Consider the following 13,734-nt stretch of genomic DNA (forward strand, 5'->3'; position numbering starts at 1 on the left):
ATGGTGAATATTTTTCTGTGATTTCACATGTTGCTAGTACCCTGAGGTTTGATTCAGCAAATTCATGTTCTTCTTTCAGGATCCATACAAGTAAAACTTTAAAGACATGGGGAATGCCAAGCTCTTAAATGTCTATGTTGAGGTAGCACTTGACATTTTCATCATACTAAAAAATGCTTTCCCTCATACATGGAATCTATGTTTTCCTTTATGAATGATGCCCATGTCAGTTAGAAACCCAGCTGTCAAAGACAACAAAAAATACATGTTTTATTTGTTTTAAAAATAATTTTAAAACCCCAAAACTAAAGTTTTTAAATTTAAATTTAAAATTTTGTCTCATCAGTCTGGACAAAGTTATATTGTACCACCCCCAAACAAACAAATCAACCCCCAGGGTAGTAACACTTAAAATACTGGATTCAGTAGTAGTGTTTTCCCCAGAAGCAAAATAAAACAGAATATGGATAATTTAGCTACATGAATTTTTGTTCATCATAACAAAAATTAAACAAAATATTACCAGAATTTAAAAAAACCCAAAGCCATCTGTGGGCACCTACCACATATACTCAAAACCCGTAAGTATTACTGACACAATAAAGCTTTTGGTGTCAAACACTTCTCTATTTTTTAGAGACAGTTTGAAGACAGTATTTAATACCAGAAAAATTATTGAGAGTTAAAAAAAAATGGAAACCATGTAAGAAAACATTACTTCCACTCTGAAGAATGGATTAACACAAGCAACAAAGGCTGATACTTCCCTCTGAAGGATAAACACAGATAGTAACATGAAGTACTTTATAAAAGCTTTTAAGTAGTTGGGAAGGAATTTGGAATGCTTTGCTTTATTTCTTTATGAGATACTTTGAATGATCTAGAAAGCCTGTGAAAACTACCATTTAAAAGTCAACATTTCATTTCAATGCACTTTGTAACACTGGCAGCCTTGGCCATTCTGGGAAAGGAGCCACAAACAGTTCCTGGTATTTCAGTCCTGGACATGAACCAGGCCATTTACAGTGCTCTTGGGTCACTGGGAGCAGTCCCACTGGGCAAGCTGAGTATCTGAAGAGTACTTTCATGGCTAAGATGCAATACTCAACAACACACTGTTGACAGTGGAGGAAATGGGTTCTGCTTGCTGACCACAAGCTTCTGATGCTGATGGGATATGTAGCCTTTAATGTGACCCTGGCAGGAGGAGGAAAAGGCAGAGTTAGTACTTAGAGCTGATAACACAAGGCCTACAACCCAAGCAAACACCTACAAGCTAACCATAGCAAAGCTGTTTATGGTCACTCACCACTGCACTACTGTACTTCAATGTCCATGAGGGTCCAGTTTGGGTAAGTGGGTCACTTACTTGGAGAGCAAGCACAAAGCTGGAGCCACCACCCTGTTTGTGTACTAAGGGTGCTGTCAGACTGAGAGCCTCTTGTCAGGCCCCCCATGGGCCTGCTCACACTGCCTCGAAGAGACAGAGCTCTACAGAAGTGTTTCTAAGTTCACTCTTGCTCACTTTAAAATGAGGATTTTAATCAATTAGTATTCCATACCTAATAAAATAAATGACATTGTACTTCCTTTTCAGACATAGTGTTGTAACAGTGAAAAAAATCTCCCAGTGACCTAGACCACATCAAATAATGTTTCAGAAACAGAGTAGTGGTTAATCTTCTTGCTGACACTATAGTGATGCTTCACAACCTCTGATGTAATACAAATATTTAGATTTCAAGCTTTTATCCATTCATAATGAGATTCATTTAGAGTAAAAGACAAAATGTGGAACAGAACCAAAGAAATCTAGCTCTATTTTTTTCTAATTTGAGAAGACCAAGAGTCTCCTACTTAAATGCAGAACAAATCTTTTTGGTGCCACCTCAAAGTTCCTATTTTTAAATCAAAGTTTCTGCATATATAGAAATGTCAGTATTGAATTTGTAATGTGAAATTCAACTTCAATTTTAACTGATTGCTGTAAAAAAAAAGCAGGACCTAGAGGAAGTCCTCAGGGCAAATGAAAACATTTCACTTTGAGCAGAAGTCTCTCAAAAAAACCCTAAGAAAACCTGGGAGATTACTGATGAGTTTTTTGTCACAAACTGTTATTCTCTATCTAGTATTTTTCACTGTCAGAAGTGTGGAAGCACAAGACAACAAGTGGTCAGCACTTACCAAATATATGAGGTTAGCTAAAATACACTGGACTTCATCAATATCAACATCATCTACTTGCATGAACTTCAGGGCAATCAGAAAAGCATCTAGAGATAGCTGATGAGTTTTGAGTAGTAAATATCTGAAAGAAACAACAGGAAAAACGTGTTATTGTGAAATAATCACTTTAGAATTCTGTTTCTTAGAAAAATTGCCTTTCTACAATAAATTCACTTTAACAGAAAGTCTGCTCTCCCAGAGAAAACTAAGGAGCATAAACAATTCTACCCCACTCCCAGGTGAAACCATATTAAATCTGCTGTTGCAAAAATGTAGTTTTTGTTATACTTACACTTTCTTGAAGAGATTCCTATATGTGATGATTTTCAGCTTCTCAAGGATAAGAAAGATTCCACATCGAATAAAGAAGGTCTCATGCTTTGTCAGAGCATCATTCAGAAGGAGAAGATTTCCTTCACTGCAAGGATAAAGAAATGAAAAAGTAAGAAGGCCTCACACCAGTAAGAAAAGAAAGTACGACTTGATAGGAATATACTTCCCCTGCCTTCCTCAATCACCCCAAAGAAACACTTTTAACTTAATACTTCTTGAACACAAAGCAGAAAAGCAAGCATCATACCTCACAGACTTTGTTACTTCAGCAAACTGCATAAGGTCATACTTTTTTAAGAGCTGAACTGTTGGCATATGGCCCTGAAAAATAAACGGTGTCCAAGTTTTCCAGGGTAAAGTTAAATGCATTTTAAATAGAATCTAGTAAGCTATAAAAAAAATTGTTAAGAGAAAAAGAAGAATGTTTAACCATTATTTTTTTTTGCTACAGAATAAGAAGTGAATAAAAGTATTTGCAAGACAACCCCCTCGTCCCTCTCAAACACCTTGTAGCACAACTCACAATAACTACTGATTTATCATTATTTAGGGACAAGTAATACTTATTGTTAGGGAACATCTATCAAACTTGTAGAATCAAGATCTTGTGACATGAGGCCTTGGCAGATTCAAATTTTATGTCATAGCTGTATCATCTAATCTACAAACAGAATAACTGCAGGACTCCCAAACATTTCCAAAGGAGTATGAGCAGAGCTTCAGCCTTGTCAAGTTGTCAAGTGTTATCTCAGTCTCAGTCTGTAACAGATTTTTTTCTTCTCTATGTCTCCAAGCGGAAATAAAAATGTTCTCTCAAAAAACAAACACCACCACCATGCCCCCTCCCCCCCCCCCCCCCCCCCCCAAAAAAAAAAAAGGGAGAGAAAGGTTAACTTTAAGGAAACAAAATTAATTCTTATTGTTACATCAGGTAAGACTGAACCATCTACAGAATAAAAAAGAAACTTTGCCTTTTATCCCCCGTACAGCAAAGATCAGAATGCACATTGACTTGGTCAGACTTTAAATTTAGTTACATCATGCTATGCTGTTGCTAACTCCTTTCCTGGATGAAGGATTAGCTGAGAGCAGAACTGGGCTGCAGGTTTACTGAGAGCTGTTAGGAACAAAAAAACCAACACACAAGCTATTTTAGTAGTCAGAAGTTAGTGTTAATATTTGGGCTCTGATTTAAAAAAAGCAACTGTAAATACAATGACCTTTGTCTAGCTTCTTTAATGTCTCTTGTACACTAAAACTGCTTCAGAAAAGCCACAGTAATTCTAAGCACTAACAGACCAACCAGTTTAAGGCACCCAGTCAGGACTGGGACAAAGCTTTTAGGAAGACTGTTAATAAGTTTTCCTTTATCAACCCTACCACTCACTGATCTGAAAACAGCTGCTAAGAAAGTCAACAATTAAAACAAAGAAAACAGAAGCCAATTATCATACCCACTATATTTCCCCTTTACCCACTTGACACAGCAAGGAATTGAAAAGAAGCACTGAAAGGAAAAAGCAGGGAGGTCATAAACAGGTCAGGGGGAAGGTGGAAAATGGCAACTCAATAGAGGCAGGTGATAACATTCTACATGGGTAACTTGGGGAACAGGGCCAGAACAGGAAACTCTAAAATCTAGTTCCTGTCCCCTAAGTCACAATTAATACTCAGCATAATCCACTAATTCAGGGATATACAAATGTTAGCACAGCACATGGGAAAGAACAAGAAACACATGTGCTTAATTCTTTTAATAGAAATATGAAATTATCAAATAGTAACAAGTTTTCACTGATTTTTCAGACCCAAAATACTCTGCTTCATGACCCTTCTGACATGCTTTGAATGTGAAAATGTACGAGGTACAAATAAAAAAGCCAAAGGCAGGCTGTAGCTGTGGCAAACCCCTCTCAACAGTCCTCAGCCATCTGCTTGCACACCCTTCTTTCTTCCACCAGGTGAAAGAGGCAGACAAATTCTGCTTCTAGTGAATCCACACCCTCCCTGGCTTTTGTGTGCAGTTGATCAGCAGAGAGGCACTCTGCTACAAGACAGAAGTCACACTGTTGAGTGCTTCTCCAAAGAATTCAAATACACCTTCATTAAAGTAGTAAGATCAGGAGGGGTGGGAGAAAGGAGGGCCAGGTTGGTTTAGTTTGGAGATGGGGTTTTTTTGTTTGGCTGTGTTATTTCCCCTCCTATCTCCTTTCCCATGTGGCTATAAATGACAACTCAACACTTTTTGCCCTCACATAACAAGGTGTGCATACACTGGCTTTTACGGGGTAAAACAGCCTCTGAATTCCACTAAGGGAAAACCAAGAAAATACTGAGCATCAGTTTTACAGTCTGCATGTGTACCCCCTTCCCCTTATTAAGGAAAGTAGTATCTACTCACCAACAACATTTTTACTGGCAGCAGGTAGATCAAAATCATTCTTTTGTTCTTCTGGCTTGATCGGTGACAGTGCTCAAAGGCAAATGACAGATACTCTTCAGCTGCAAGAACAAGGGACATGAATCAACCACAAAAACAGATTAAAGCTGTAACCCAAATTCTGTGCTCAATGTTCATCTCCCTTGAACATATAACATTTGAAATTGTATAAAAAAAAATCATGCCATTCAAAATACATGAAGAAAAATTGGAGATTCACACAAAATACAAAGTATTACTAGAAAGATAAGTTGTCCTTCAGAAAGTCAAAGAAAACTAGTCAAGATCTTCATGTCAGACATTACAGTTACAAGTAATATTGGATTTTTCAGCTCATTTCAGTAATATTATTGTGCTCCTATTACAGAAGCAGAGAATCTCAAGAAGTGCTGGTCACTCTATACACTCTATTTCCTAAATTGAGATTAGGTTCTTCAAGAGATGAAAGCCGAATGCAATGCCCACATCTCCTGAGCTGCAAAAATGTGCCAGTGAGACCATACAGCATAACAGCATGAAAATCTCTCAGCAGCTTCTACTGATAGAGAGAAAATGATAAGTCTGAAAGGCAGCACACACTGTTTGGAGTAACAGAGCCAGCTCCAGAACAGATGTTGGTCAAGGGCTTCAGTTAGTGATGAAGCTGTACCCCTTAGCTCTAGAAGCATTTCTATTAGAAATTTAGGAAAATCAGTTTGTACATCTTCCAAAATCAATGGATCAAGAAACTACAGTTTGCTACACTACAGTTTGCTGAAGATTTCCTAAGTGGCACACAGCAACTTGAAGAGTTGAAGGCTCCTCTGCAAAACTTTTACAGACCTATTCTTTTGGATGCTCACACATTTTGTAATGCACACACATAATGCATAAGACTGTAAGGAACTTCACTGACAGAAATATTTTAAAGCTGGGCAGACACTACAATTAGAAGTGTCATGTAACCTCATCTCTGTTTTGAGTCAGCCTGTGGGCCTTGGACCTTTCAGCATGACTTTTCCTTGGATCAGTGCAATTCTGAGTCACACACACACAGAACTTCAGCAAGATTTCATGCCAAGCAGCAAGACTTTAAACATGTCTTACTGGCACACAGTACCTTGCTTAAAGTCGCTGTCAAACATGGCCTTGCGTCCAACATAGTATTTGTATGTAACTCTCTGTGCCATACTGTACTCCTCCTTCAGGTTTGAGCTGTCAATTGCTCTAATTAAGGGCTTACAGAGATGGAGCTTGTTGATCTGTTAAAAAAACCCCAACAATTTAATCAGAGTGTAGATAGATGATATCATATAAAAACAGAGTGGGTTTAACTTTGAATATGAAATACAAAACACAGCTTACCAGACTTGAACCCTACCTTAAAATAAATTTTAAACAGCTGATTCACAAGAAACAACATGCCCCACTTTTTTGAGTCTTCGATGCCTGCTCGACTGTCATAAGGAAAAAGAAAAAAACTGCTAGTACTGAACATTGTAAGAAAATAATGACTTTATCTTCACAGTAAATTCATTCCACAGGGATTCACTCCATAGCATTTTTAGGGTAAACATAGGTGTAGCTATGCTATACATTTTCTCAACATAATGAAAAGATGTCATGCAGGATATTATTCATCTGCATCAGGGTACTCACTCCAGTCTGCAAACAACATACAGAAGCACAGAAGTGGCTTATAATACCTGAGATGAAAGAAAGACCCCCCAAAAAGCATATTTTCCACTTCAGAAGTGTTAGAATTGCTAACACTGGAAACCAGAGCCACCTCTTTTCCATCTAATTAATTCTAATAGAGCAAACTTCACAACTACCAGGGCACAGAAGCATTTATCATCTTTCCTGAGAAACAGGGACATCATCAGTCCCTCCCAACAACACCTGCTAGGAATGCTAAACCTCAAGTGAGGGTTCTCCCTCTGCAGTTAACAGTCAAGAGATTAAGACAATAAATGAGAAGAGACAAGCCTCAGAATTGTTCGTTCTAAGACCCATATTTGGTCTAAGTATGTGGGAAAACTTAAGCAAAGTTCATTATGTTCTCAGTAATTTACTAGTGCAAGTCCAGCAGAGGGTCTTTCACTTACGTGTCACTGGCACAGACTCGAAAGCAGCCCATCAGCAGCTCTGCTGCTTTTTCCAACATGTCACCCACTTTGCTCTTCCCTTTCTTCACAAGCTGTTGATCTGCCTAGCAAGAAACAATATGCAATTCTACATCATGGTACACTGGGTTGCAAAGTTTAGTCTTTTAATTTAGCATTCTATAAAGTGTTATAGCAAGAGATCTGTCATGGCTGCTATCTCCCAAATCTAGAAGGCAGTCAAGCTCCCAGAACAAAAGAAAACACTCGGAGAGGCTCCTGGACATGTACCAACCCCAATGTAGAGAAGGACAGTCCTTGGAAAATAGCACTGACCACTATTACCTTTAGTATCACTCAGCTTAATGCAGCTCTCAGAAACCTAAATTCAAGTTTAATGCCTGAACTGGAGCATTAACACTTCAACTCAAATGTACAAAGACCAAGAGCCTAGAAAAAAATTATGGAGTTTGAGTTTTAGAATTTATAATTCAATTTCTCTCCACAGCACAAAGATTAGATGTTATTTCTAAACCATATTCAACAGTTTCCAGCAGTAACACACACTGCTGGGACCTGAGACTTCCAGAAGAAAGATAAAACATATGTTACAGCAGCAAAAGAAAAATAATAATTCAGTTGTCAACATATCGGAAAGATCTACACACTGACTAATGCAGAACTTCAACAGAAAAAATATAGCAAGTATATATTTATTACATGCTTTCTAAAAGTTTTATCATAGTGTTTGCATTCTCACTAGCCAAAACATAAATAAAAGAAATGGAAATGCATTCTGCAGCAGAGGTCTTCCCTGAAACCGAATCCTCTGAATAATACACTAAGGTCAGAAGATAGAGTTCAAACACTTCCAGCATGACTGATTCAACACTACCCTTTCTCATGCATCTCAGAGATGTGGATTTCCCTCATTCAAACTGAGAACTGAGACTTGTTGCAGAGCAGTCACACACACAAAAAGTACTCCCTGTGCAAGCATTCCCATTCCTCATGTGGTTTTGTGGGTAAGTGAGCATGAGAGTGATGAGGGGATGAACACTGAAAATACTGGATATTGTCAAACCCTAACCTCACTTGAACTCCAGCTTCAACTCTTCAGTGAAGTGGCTACAAACAAAATCACAACTCTGCCACCTACCTTGGCCTGAAAGTTCTCAATAGATCCCTACACAAGCTACTTCAATTCACCAGCCTGAGAAAAATAATGTAAATTTGGGGATTATTAGCATGTCAGCAGTTGTATGGGCTCACCAAGGGCTCCAAAGAGCCTCAGAAGTGGTTCACACATCTGGAAAAGGGGAGCAGAAAGTTCCCTCTTCAGATCTGGTGAATGGTTAGATCAGCTTGGTTGTCTGTGATACCTCCAATTTCCACCAAATCCCAGGGATAACATGGAAATAGTGACTTACACCACATGCTACTCAATAAAGAAAATATTTATCCCTTCATAAGTTCTAACCAATTGCTGGGAGCTGCATTCATGTCCTCAGAACTCCTCTAGTTTCATCTGCCCACAGGAGGTGGACAGATCGAGCAACCTCATCCTTCAATAAGAGTGGATGAATTTAGCATGTCAACAAAATCCTAAACCATGAGTTAAAGAGAACTGAGCAAAAATAGACTGTGTAATAAACTCTGTAAAAATATTTCTATTGTGGAAATACCAAACAGATAAAAGTAATGAGGCTGTTAATCAGATCTACTTACATTATTAGCAAAAATTCGAAGATCAAGGGCTACAGAATACATAATAGGTAAGGCCCTGGAAAAGAAAATCATAGTATACTTAGTAGGTGCAAATCAAGCAATAAGTAAGACATGGGAAACAAGCAATTTTTTTTTGTTAGTTGGTCATGCAGCTAGAAAATGATATATTAATCTTTAAATGAAGAAGGATGCACTTCTTAAAGGGAGAGTTCTTCAAGATCTCAGTATTTCAGAAATCCTATACTACAATAATTATTTCTAAAGTCTTTTTTAGTATGGCTTTAATAAAATTCCACTTCTCTTTGAACAAATCCTTCATGTATTTGCATATGGACCATTCTATGTAATTAAGCTCAGATGTTTAGTTTTCACACTTTGCACATAAAAACTCAACCAGTCAACAATGCCAATAAGGCTTGATTTTAGTATCACTGGGGATAAATAGAAGTATAGCTATAATTTTAGTTTGACTCCAATAGTATTATACTAGGAAAAGATGAGTATATTTTCTAGTCGTTTTCTACCATGTACTCACCAATTTTCTTCTTTATGAGCCTGAAATGCTCGCAGGAAAGATGTATGGTATTTAGGAAAATTTAAAATGCCATGAAATGAAGCACAGATTTCAGAAACAGCTGTTCAGTGGTACCACATATTAATTCATGAAAGACTAGAAATCAAAATACCATCAAGAAGTTGAGGAGCTGAGTTACAGTATGGAAGAAAGTGAGCACAGCCATCAAAATACCATCAAGAAGTTGAGGAGCTGAGAAAGTGAGCACAGCCACGCACCCCTTTGAGTGGCAGCAGCAGTAAGAAACACTGGCCAGAGATAAGATAGAAGCTTCTTTATCATTATCTTCCCCACCAGCCACACACAAACTGCAAGGTATTATAATGATTTGAGACTCTCCTACATTCTGAGAGAAATTAATATTCTATTTTAGAGCCAAGTAAAACATTCTTTCTTAGCCCTATAGAAAGCTGGAAGAAGAATGTATCTGGATTTCCTTGTTTAGAAACCTAAACAGCTGAAGTGTATTGGGAAGCAGACCACGTTCTATTAGATTTTTAAAAACCATGAAGAAAACTTATTCTACAAGAAGTTAATCTGAAAAGAATATGCAAGATTTATGGAAAAGGATATTGCACAATAACTGTTTGGCATTTGTATGCTTCGACAAAGTCATGGTTTGCAACAGCATAAGTACACCTGTCAAAGAAAAGGCGAATTAGTGCATCAGAAAATATCCATAAATGAAATATTTATTTTTGTGCCCTACCAGGCATGAAGGTTTACAGTTTATTTAAGGCACAAAGCAGTATGACTAGAAGCATTCCTAAAAAATTGGCACAAATATTTTAATAGAGCACTAAGCTTGATAATTGTAGAAAACAGATGCTAGAGATTAATAGGTATTTGTTTTATATAAGCTAGTGCTTATTGAAACTGTCAGCAAGATTAAATTTTAAAAATGCTAGATTGTTGAAAGATACTAGATGCAGAAAATTATTTAGTAAAAGCCTTGCAGAATTACTTAGATACTAAGCTCTCTTAAGAGTACTTTTATGATTAAAATTCCCTTTAAAAATATTTATTTCCCTTGCTTATTTCACTCTAAATTCTTGTGCAGCTAGTAGGCAGACAGGAAGCACTGACACCAAAGCTGTGCCAATGGCCACACACAGATGACAGCCAGGTACACAGAGCAAACTTTACGTGGAGAGGAGAAAGAAAGTCTTTATTTCCTGCAATTCTAACATTATTTATAAGAGTAACAAACACCAAGTTTTCCTGTGTAAGCCCTTTGAAACAGGAAAGTAAACTTAAGGATATCCTTCCCCATCCCTGCTGCACACCTCACAACTGACTTTACATTCTGGGCCCACCTTTACCTTAAGTGGGCTGCAAACATTTCATCATATGGTGATTCCAAAACTTGTTGGCACTTCTCCTCTGGAGATGGAAGCTAAGTGTAGAATAAATCAATAAAACATTAAAGGAACATCCAATGCACCAGAAACAGAACATCATATGCATATTTTGTCATGGCAGTTCTCACAGATTTGCTAGGGTTGGAAGGGACCTCTAGTATGCATCTACCAGAACTTTAAATCACATTAACAATCATATCCAAAATAATGAATTACTAGTGTGCACTCTGTCTCCAGAACCTGAACAGAGCCAGCCTTAAATAAAAGCATCCAAAACACACAAACACCAAGCCCTCACTGCCCACTGCTTTTTTGTTTATAGTGCCTTCCATAGTGCTATGCTAATAACTAATGCAGACCTGGTCAGAAAGGACATTCAAAACTGTATCTATCCAGAAAACAATTCAAAACGGAACACAAAGAGCCAACCAGAAAACAAAAATTATATCTAGTGTCCTGATAAAAAGAAAAGGGAAACAAACCCACATGGGGATACTACCTCAGCCTGTGAAACAGATTTCTGAGGTTTCTCTCCAGTGGAAAGGAACCCACACACAGAGCTGGGAAAACCAAAAGCAAAACAAAAGGTCAAAAAACACAACCTCACCTGTAGCCTTGGGTTTGCAACATGTGGATGTTTAAATGATACCAATTCTGCACAAAATGTACCATCTCTGGTCTCAATGGCTTCTTGTACCTACCAAAGTAAACAGTCACATTACAGAATAAAATCCAGCAACAGGAATACAGCATATTTCCACAACTACAGAAGCCACCACCTAGTTACCACTACATATTAAATATACATACATATATATGAACATATTCATACATATTAATATCAAATCAAATGCGAGTTTTTAAAGGCTTAAAATGGAATAAGTACTTTTGTATTTCCAATACACCTGTTGTTCAAAAAGGTCTCAGGGAGAAGGAAGAGAGAACACCATTGTGGTTTTTTCCTTATTTGTAGGATGCAAGCAGATGCATGTACATGGGTTTAGCACTGTTGAACAGCAGTTGGGAGCCAGATTTGGGTAAGCTTTTTAAAATTCCAGTTGGACTTATAGGCATCAAACATGGATGCAAAGATGCAATCTTTGAGAAATGCTTTAAATGAAGACAGGAAGATTTAACATGCAAATATCATTCCAAAGGCAAAGCCTGATATTAGACTGATATTCTATCTGTATCAAATGCTTTTGAAACCTCCTAAGATTGCAAATGTTATATTCTGTGGAAGAATGGTTTAATCCTGCTTCCTGCTAAAGATAACTCCTTGTAAAAACAGTCTGCTTGGACAGGTTATTGTGACATCAAGGTGGAAATTTATTCAGTTACGGAGGTAGTCTTAGGCATTACTTCTTAAGGGTTTCCTTCCCATTGCTTGTGCTTTGCCATATTTTTGTGTCCCAATATGAAAAAAAAATCTTTTTGATGTATGGAAAGCTCATACCAAATGGGAAAAAATGCTGTAGACTAAAATAGCAACAAAAAAGGGAAAATCAACTGCTTAGACTCTTTCAGAAATTTGTGGGTAGCTTTTATTTCAGGAAAAAGAAGATGCAAGTTTATGTTTGCGAGATATTTTTTCATCTTGAATGTTCAATGGAGCATCAACCTCACAAAACGTGGGCTTTTCAGAGCAGACCGCTGTCCTGGGAGGTCTCAGGTGCTCCATTTTTGGAGACTAAAACCCAAACAATTACTTTCTTTTTGTGCCTTAACTAATGCCAGATGAAGTAAGATGGTAACAGTGAGGAGAATACCACGGTCCAGCAAGAACCACGCAGAGTGCAGACACAAGAAGCTCGTCAGTGACAGCTCCATGAGGCTGGAATCCCTGCAGCTCTGCCCCTGCCTCTCCATCCTCTGTGTCACAACTTGTGTCCGCGTTGGTGTGCGCCTCCGAGCCCTCTGCTCCCCAAAACCTGAGCTGCACCCGCTCCTGGACACACAGACACACACAGAGACACAGACACACACACACAGAGATACAGACACACACACAGAACAGACACAGAGACACACACACAGAGACACATGCAGACACACACACACAGACACACACATATATATACACACACACAGACACAGAGCCCTCCGTGGCGGTGCCCACACACACAGAGACACATGCAGACACACACACAGAGACACACACACACGTACACACACACAGAGACACTCACACACACAGAGAAACAGAGACACACACACAAAGACACAGACCAGACACACACACACAGAGACACAAAGAGATATACAGACACACACACACACACAGAGCCCTCCGTGGCGGTGCTCACACACAAACTACCTCAGAAACCCCCCCACTTTTCAGGCATTGCAGCTGACACCCTGGCACCCACACGCTGTGTGCCCCACGCACGCTGAAGGGATCTATTATTCCCCCACCGCACCACTCCTCCTCCGCTGATTTATTTCTCACCGCGGCACCACACTTGCAGCAAGCCAGAGCACACCCGCACACTCGAACAGGGCCCGCGGCTCATTAAAGAGGAGGGGAAAGCGTCGCTTACTTGCTGCAGGTACTGGTTGATGGTGATGTGCGCCATCGCGGAGGACGTGCGGCGGGCGGCGCGCGGCCGCGCGAGCCCCGGAACTGCCGGAACTGCGCGCGCGCTTCCGGATCCCGGCGCGGCCGAGAGCAGCGGGAGCGGCCCCGCGCGTCACGTGACAGCCCCCAGCGCCCGCCGCCCCGCCCACCGCGTGCCCGGGGCGTGGCTTCACCCGGGCAGCCAATGGGAGTGGGCGATGGGCGGGGCAGAGGGCGCGCGTCAGCGGTAAACCTCGTGCGGCGCCGCGCGCTGTACGCTGTGGTGGGGCCGTGTGGGAGGTGTCGCTGTCAGCCGCGCTGCCCCTCGTGCCCTCGGCTGGGACGGGAGGCGGGCAGCGCCCTCCGTGTGGGGGGTGCTCCGAGTACTTCCCCGGGAGAGCTGTGGAGGCTCTCTCCTCGCTAGCTCCATC

At 39.8% G+C, this 13,734-nt stretch overlaps 1 protein-coding gene and 1 long non-coding RNA gene across 5 annotated transcripts; both read right to left on the minus strand.

The window, feature by feature from the left end:
* Positions 1–629: 629 nt before the first annotated feature.
* On the minus strand, positions 630–13,441 carry PCID2 (PCI domain containing 2). Of its 4 annotated transcripts, XM_039714093.1 has the most exons (14): positions 13,287–13,440; positions 11,354–11,443; positions 10,708–10,781; positions 9,959–10,024; positions 9,347–9,388; positions 8,812–8,866; positions 7,087–7,190; positions 6,360–6,435; positions 6,099–6,240; positions 4,961–5,061; positions 2,807–2,880; positions 2,519–2,644; positions 2,185–2,308; positions 630–1,197 (listed from the first exon to the last, which is right to left on the minus strand). In XM_039714093.1, the coding sequence occupies exons 1-14, from the start codon at positions 13,320–13,322 to the stop codon at positions 1,105–1,107; spliced, it is 1,203 nt and encodes a 400-aa protein (XP_039570027.1). In that variant the 5' UTR covers positions 13,323–13,440; the 3' UTR covers positions 630–1,104. The 4 variants fall into 4 exon arrangements, with proteins under 4 accessions (XP_039570027.1, XP_039570028.1, XP_039570029.1 ...); XM_039714094.1 differs by lacking the exons at positions 6,360–6,435; positions 7,087–7,190 and having other exon boundaries at positions 13,287–13,441; XM_039714095.1 differs by lacking the exons at positions 9,959–10,024; positions 13,287–13,440 and having other exon boundaries at positions 9,347–9,481; positions 11,354–11,399.
* On the minus strand, positions 12,268–13,280 carry LOC120504537. The gene is made up of 2 exons (XR_005628047.1): positions 13,064–13,280; positions 12,268–12,694 (listed from the first exon to the last, which is right to left on the minus strand). It is a non-coding gene; the product is annotated as an uncharacterized LOC120504537 (long non-coding RNA).
* Positions 13,442–13,734: the final 293 nt, after the last annotated feature.

Source organism: Passer montanus, unplaced genomic scaffold (genome assembly GCF_014805655.1).
Source record: "Passer montanus isolate IOZ18808 unplaced genomic scaffold, ASM1480565v1 scaffold3, whole genome shotgun sequence".
Lineage (NCBI taxonomy): Eukaryota > Metazoa > Chordata > Aves > Passeriformes > Passeridae > Passer > Passer montanus.

Bases quoted from the DNA above. Each gene is read 5' to 3' on its own strand.
- PCID2 (XM_039714093.1), bottom strand. From the start codon at position 13,322: ATGGCGCACATCACCATCAACCAGTACCTGCAGCAA. The intron at 10,025-10,707 runs GTAAAGGTGGGC...TTTCTTTGACAG, and splicing joins ATGTTTGCAGCCCACTTAAG to GTGTACTTATGCTGTTGCAA. The intron at 8,867-9,346 runs GTGAGTACATGG...TTTCTTTTCCAG, and splicing joins GCTCATAAAGAAGAAAATTG to GGCCTTACCTATTATGTATT.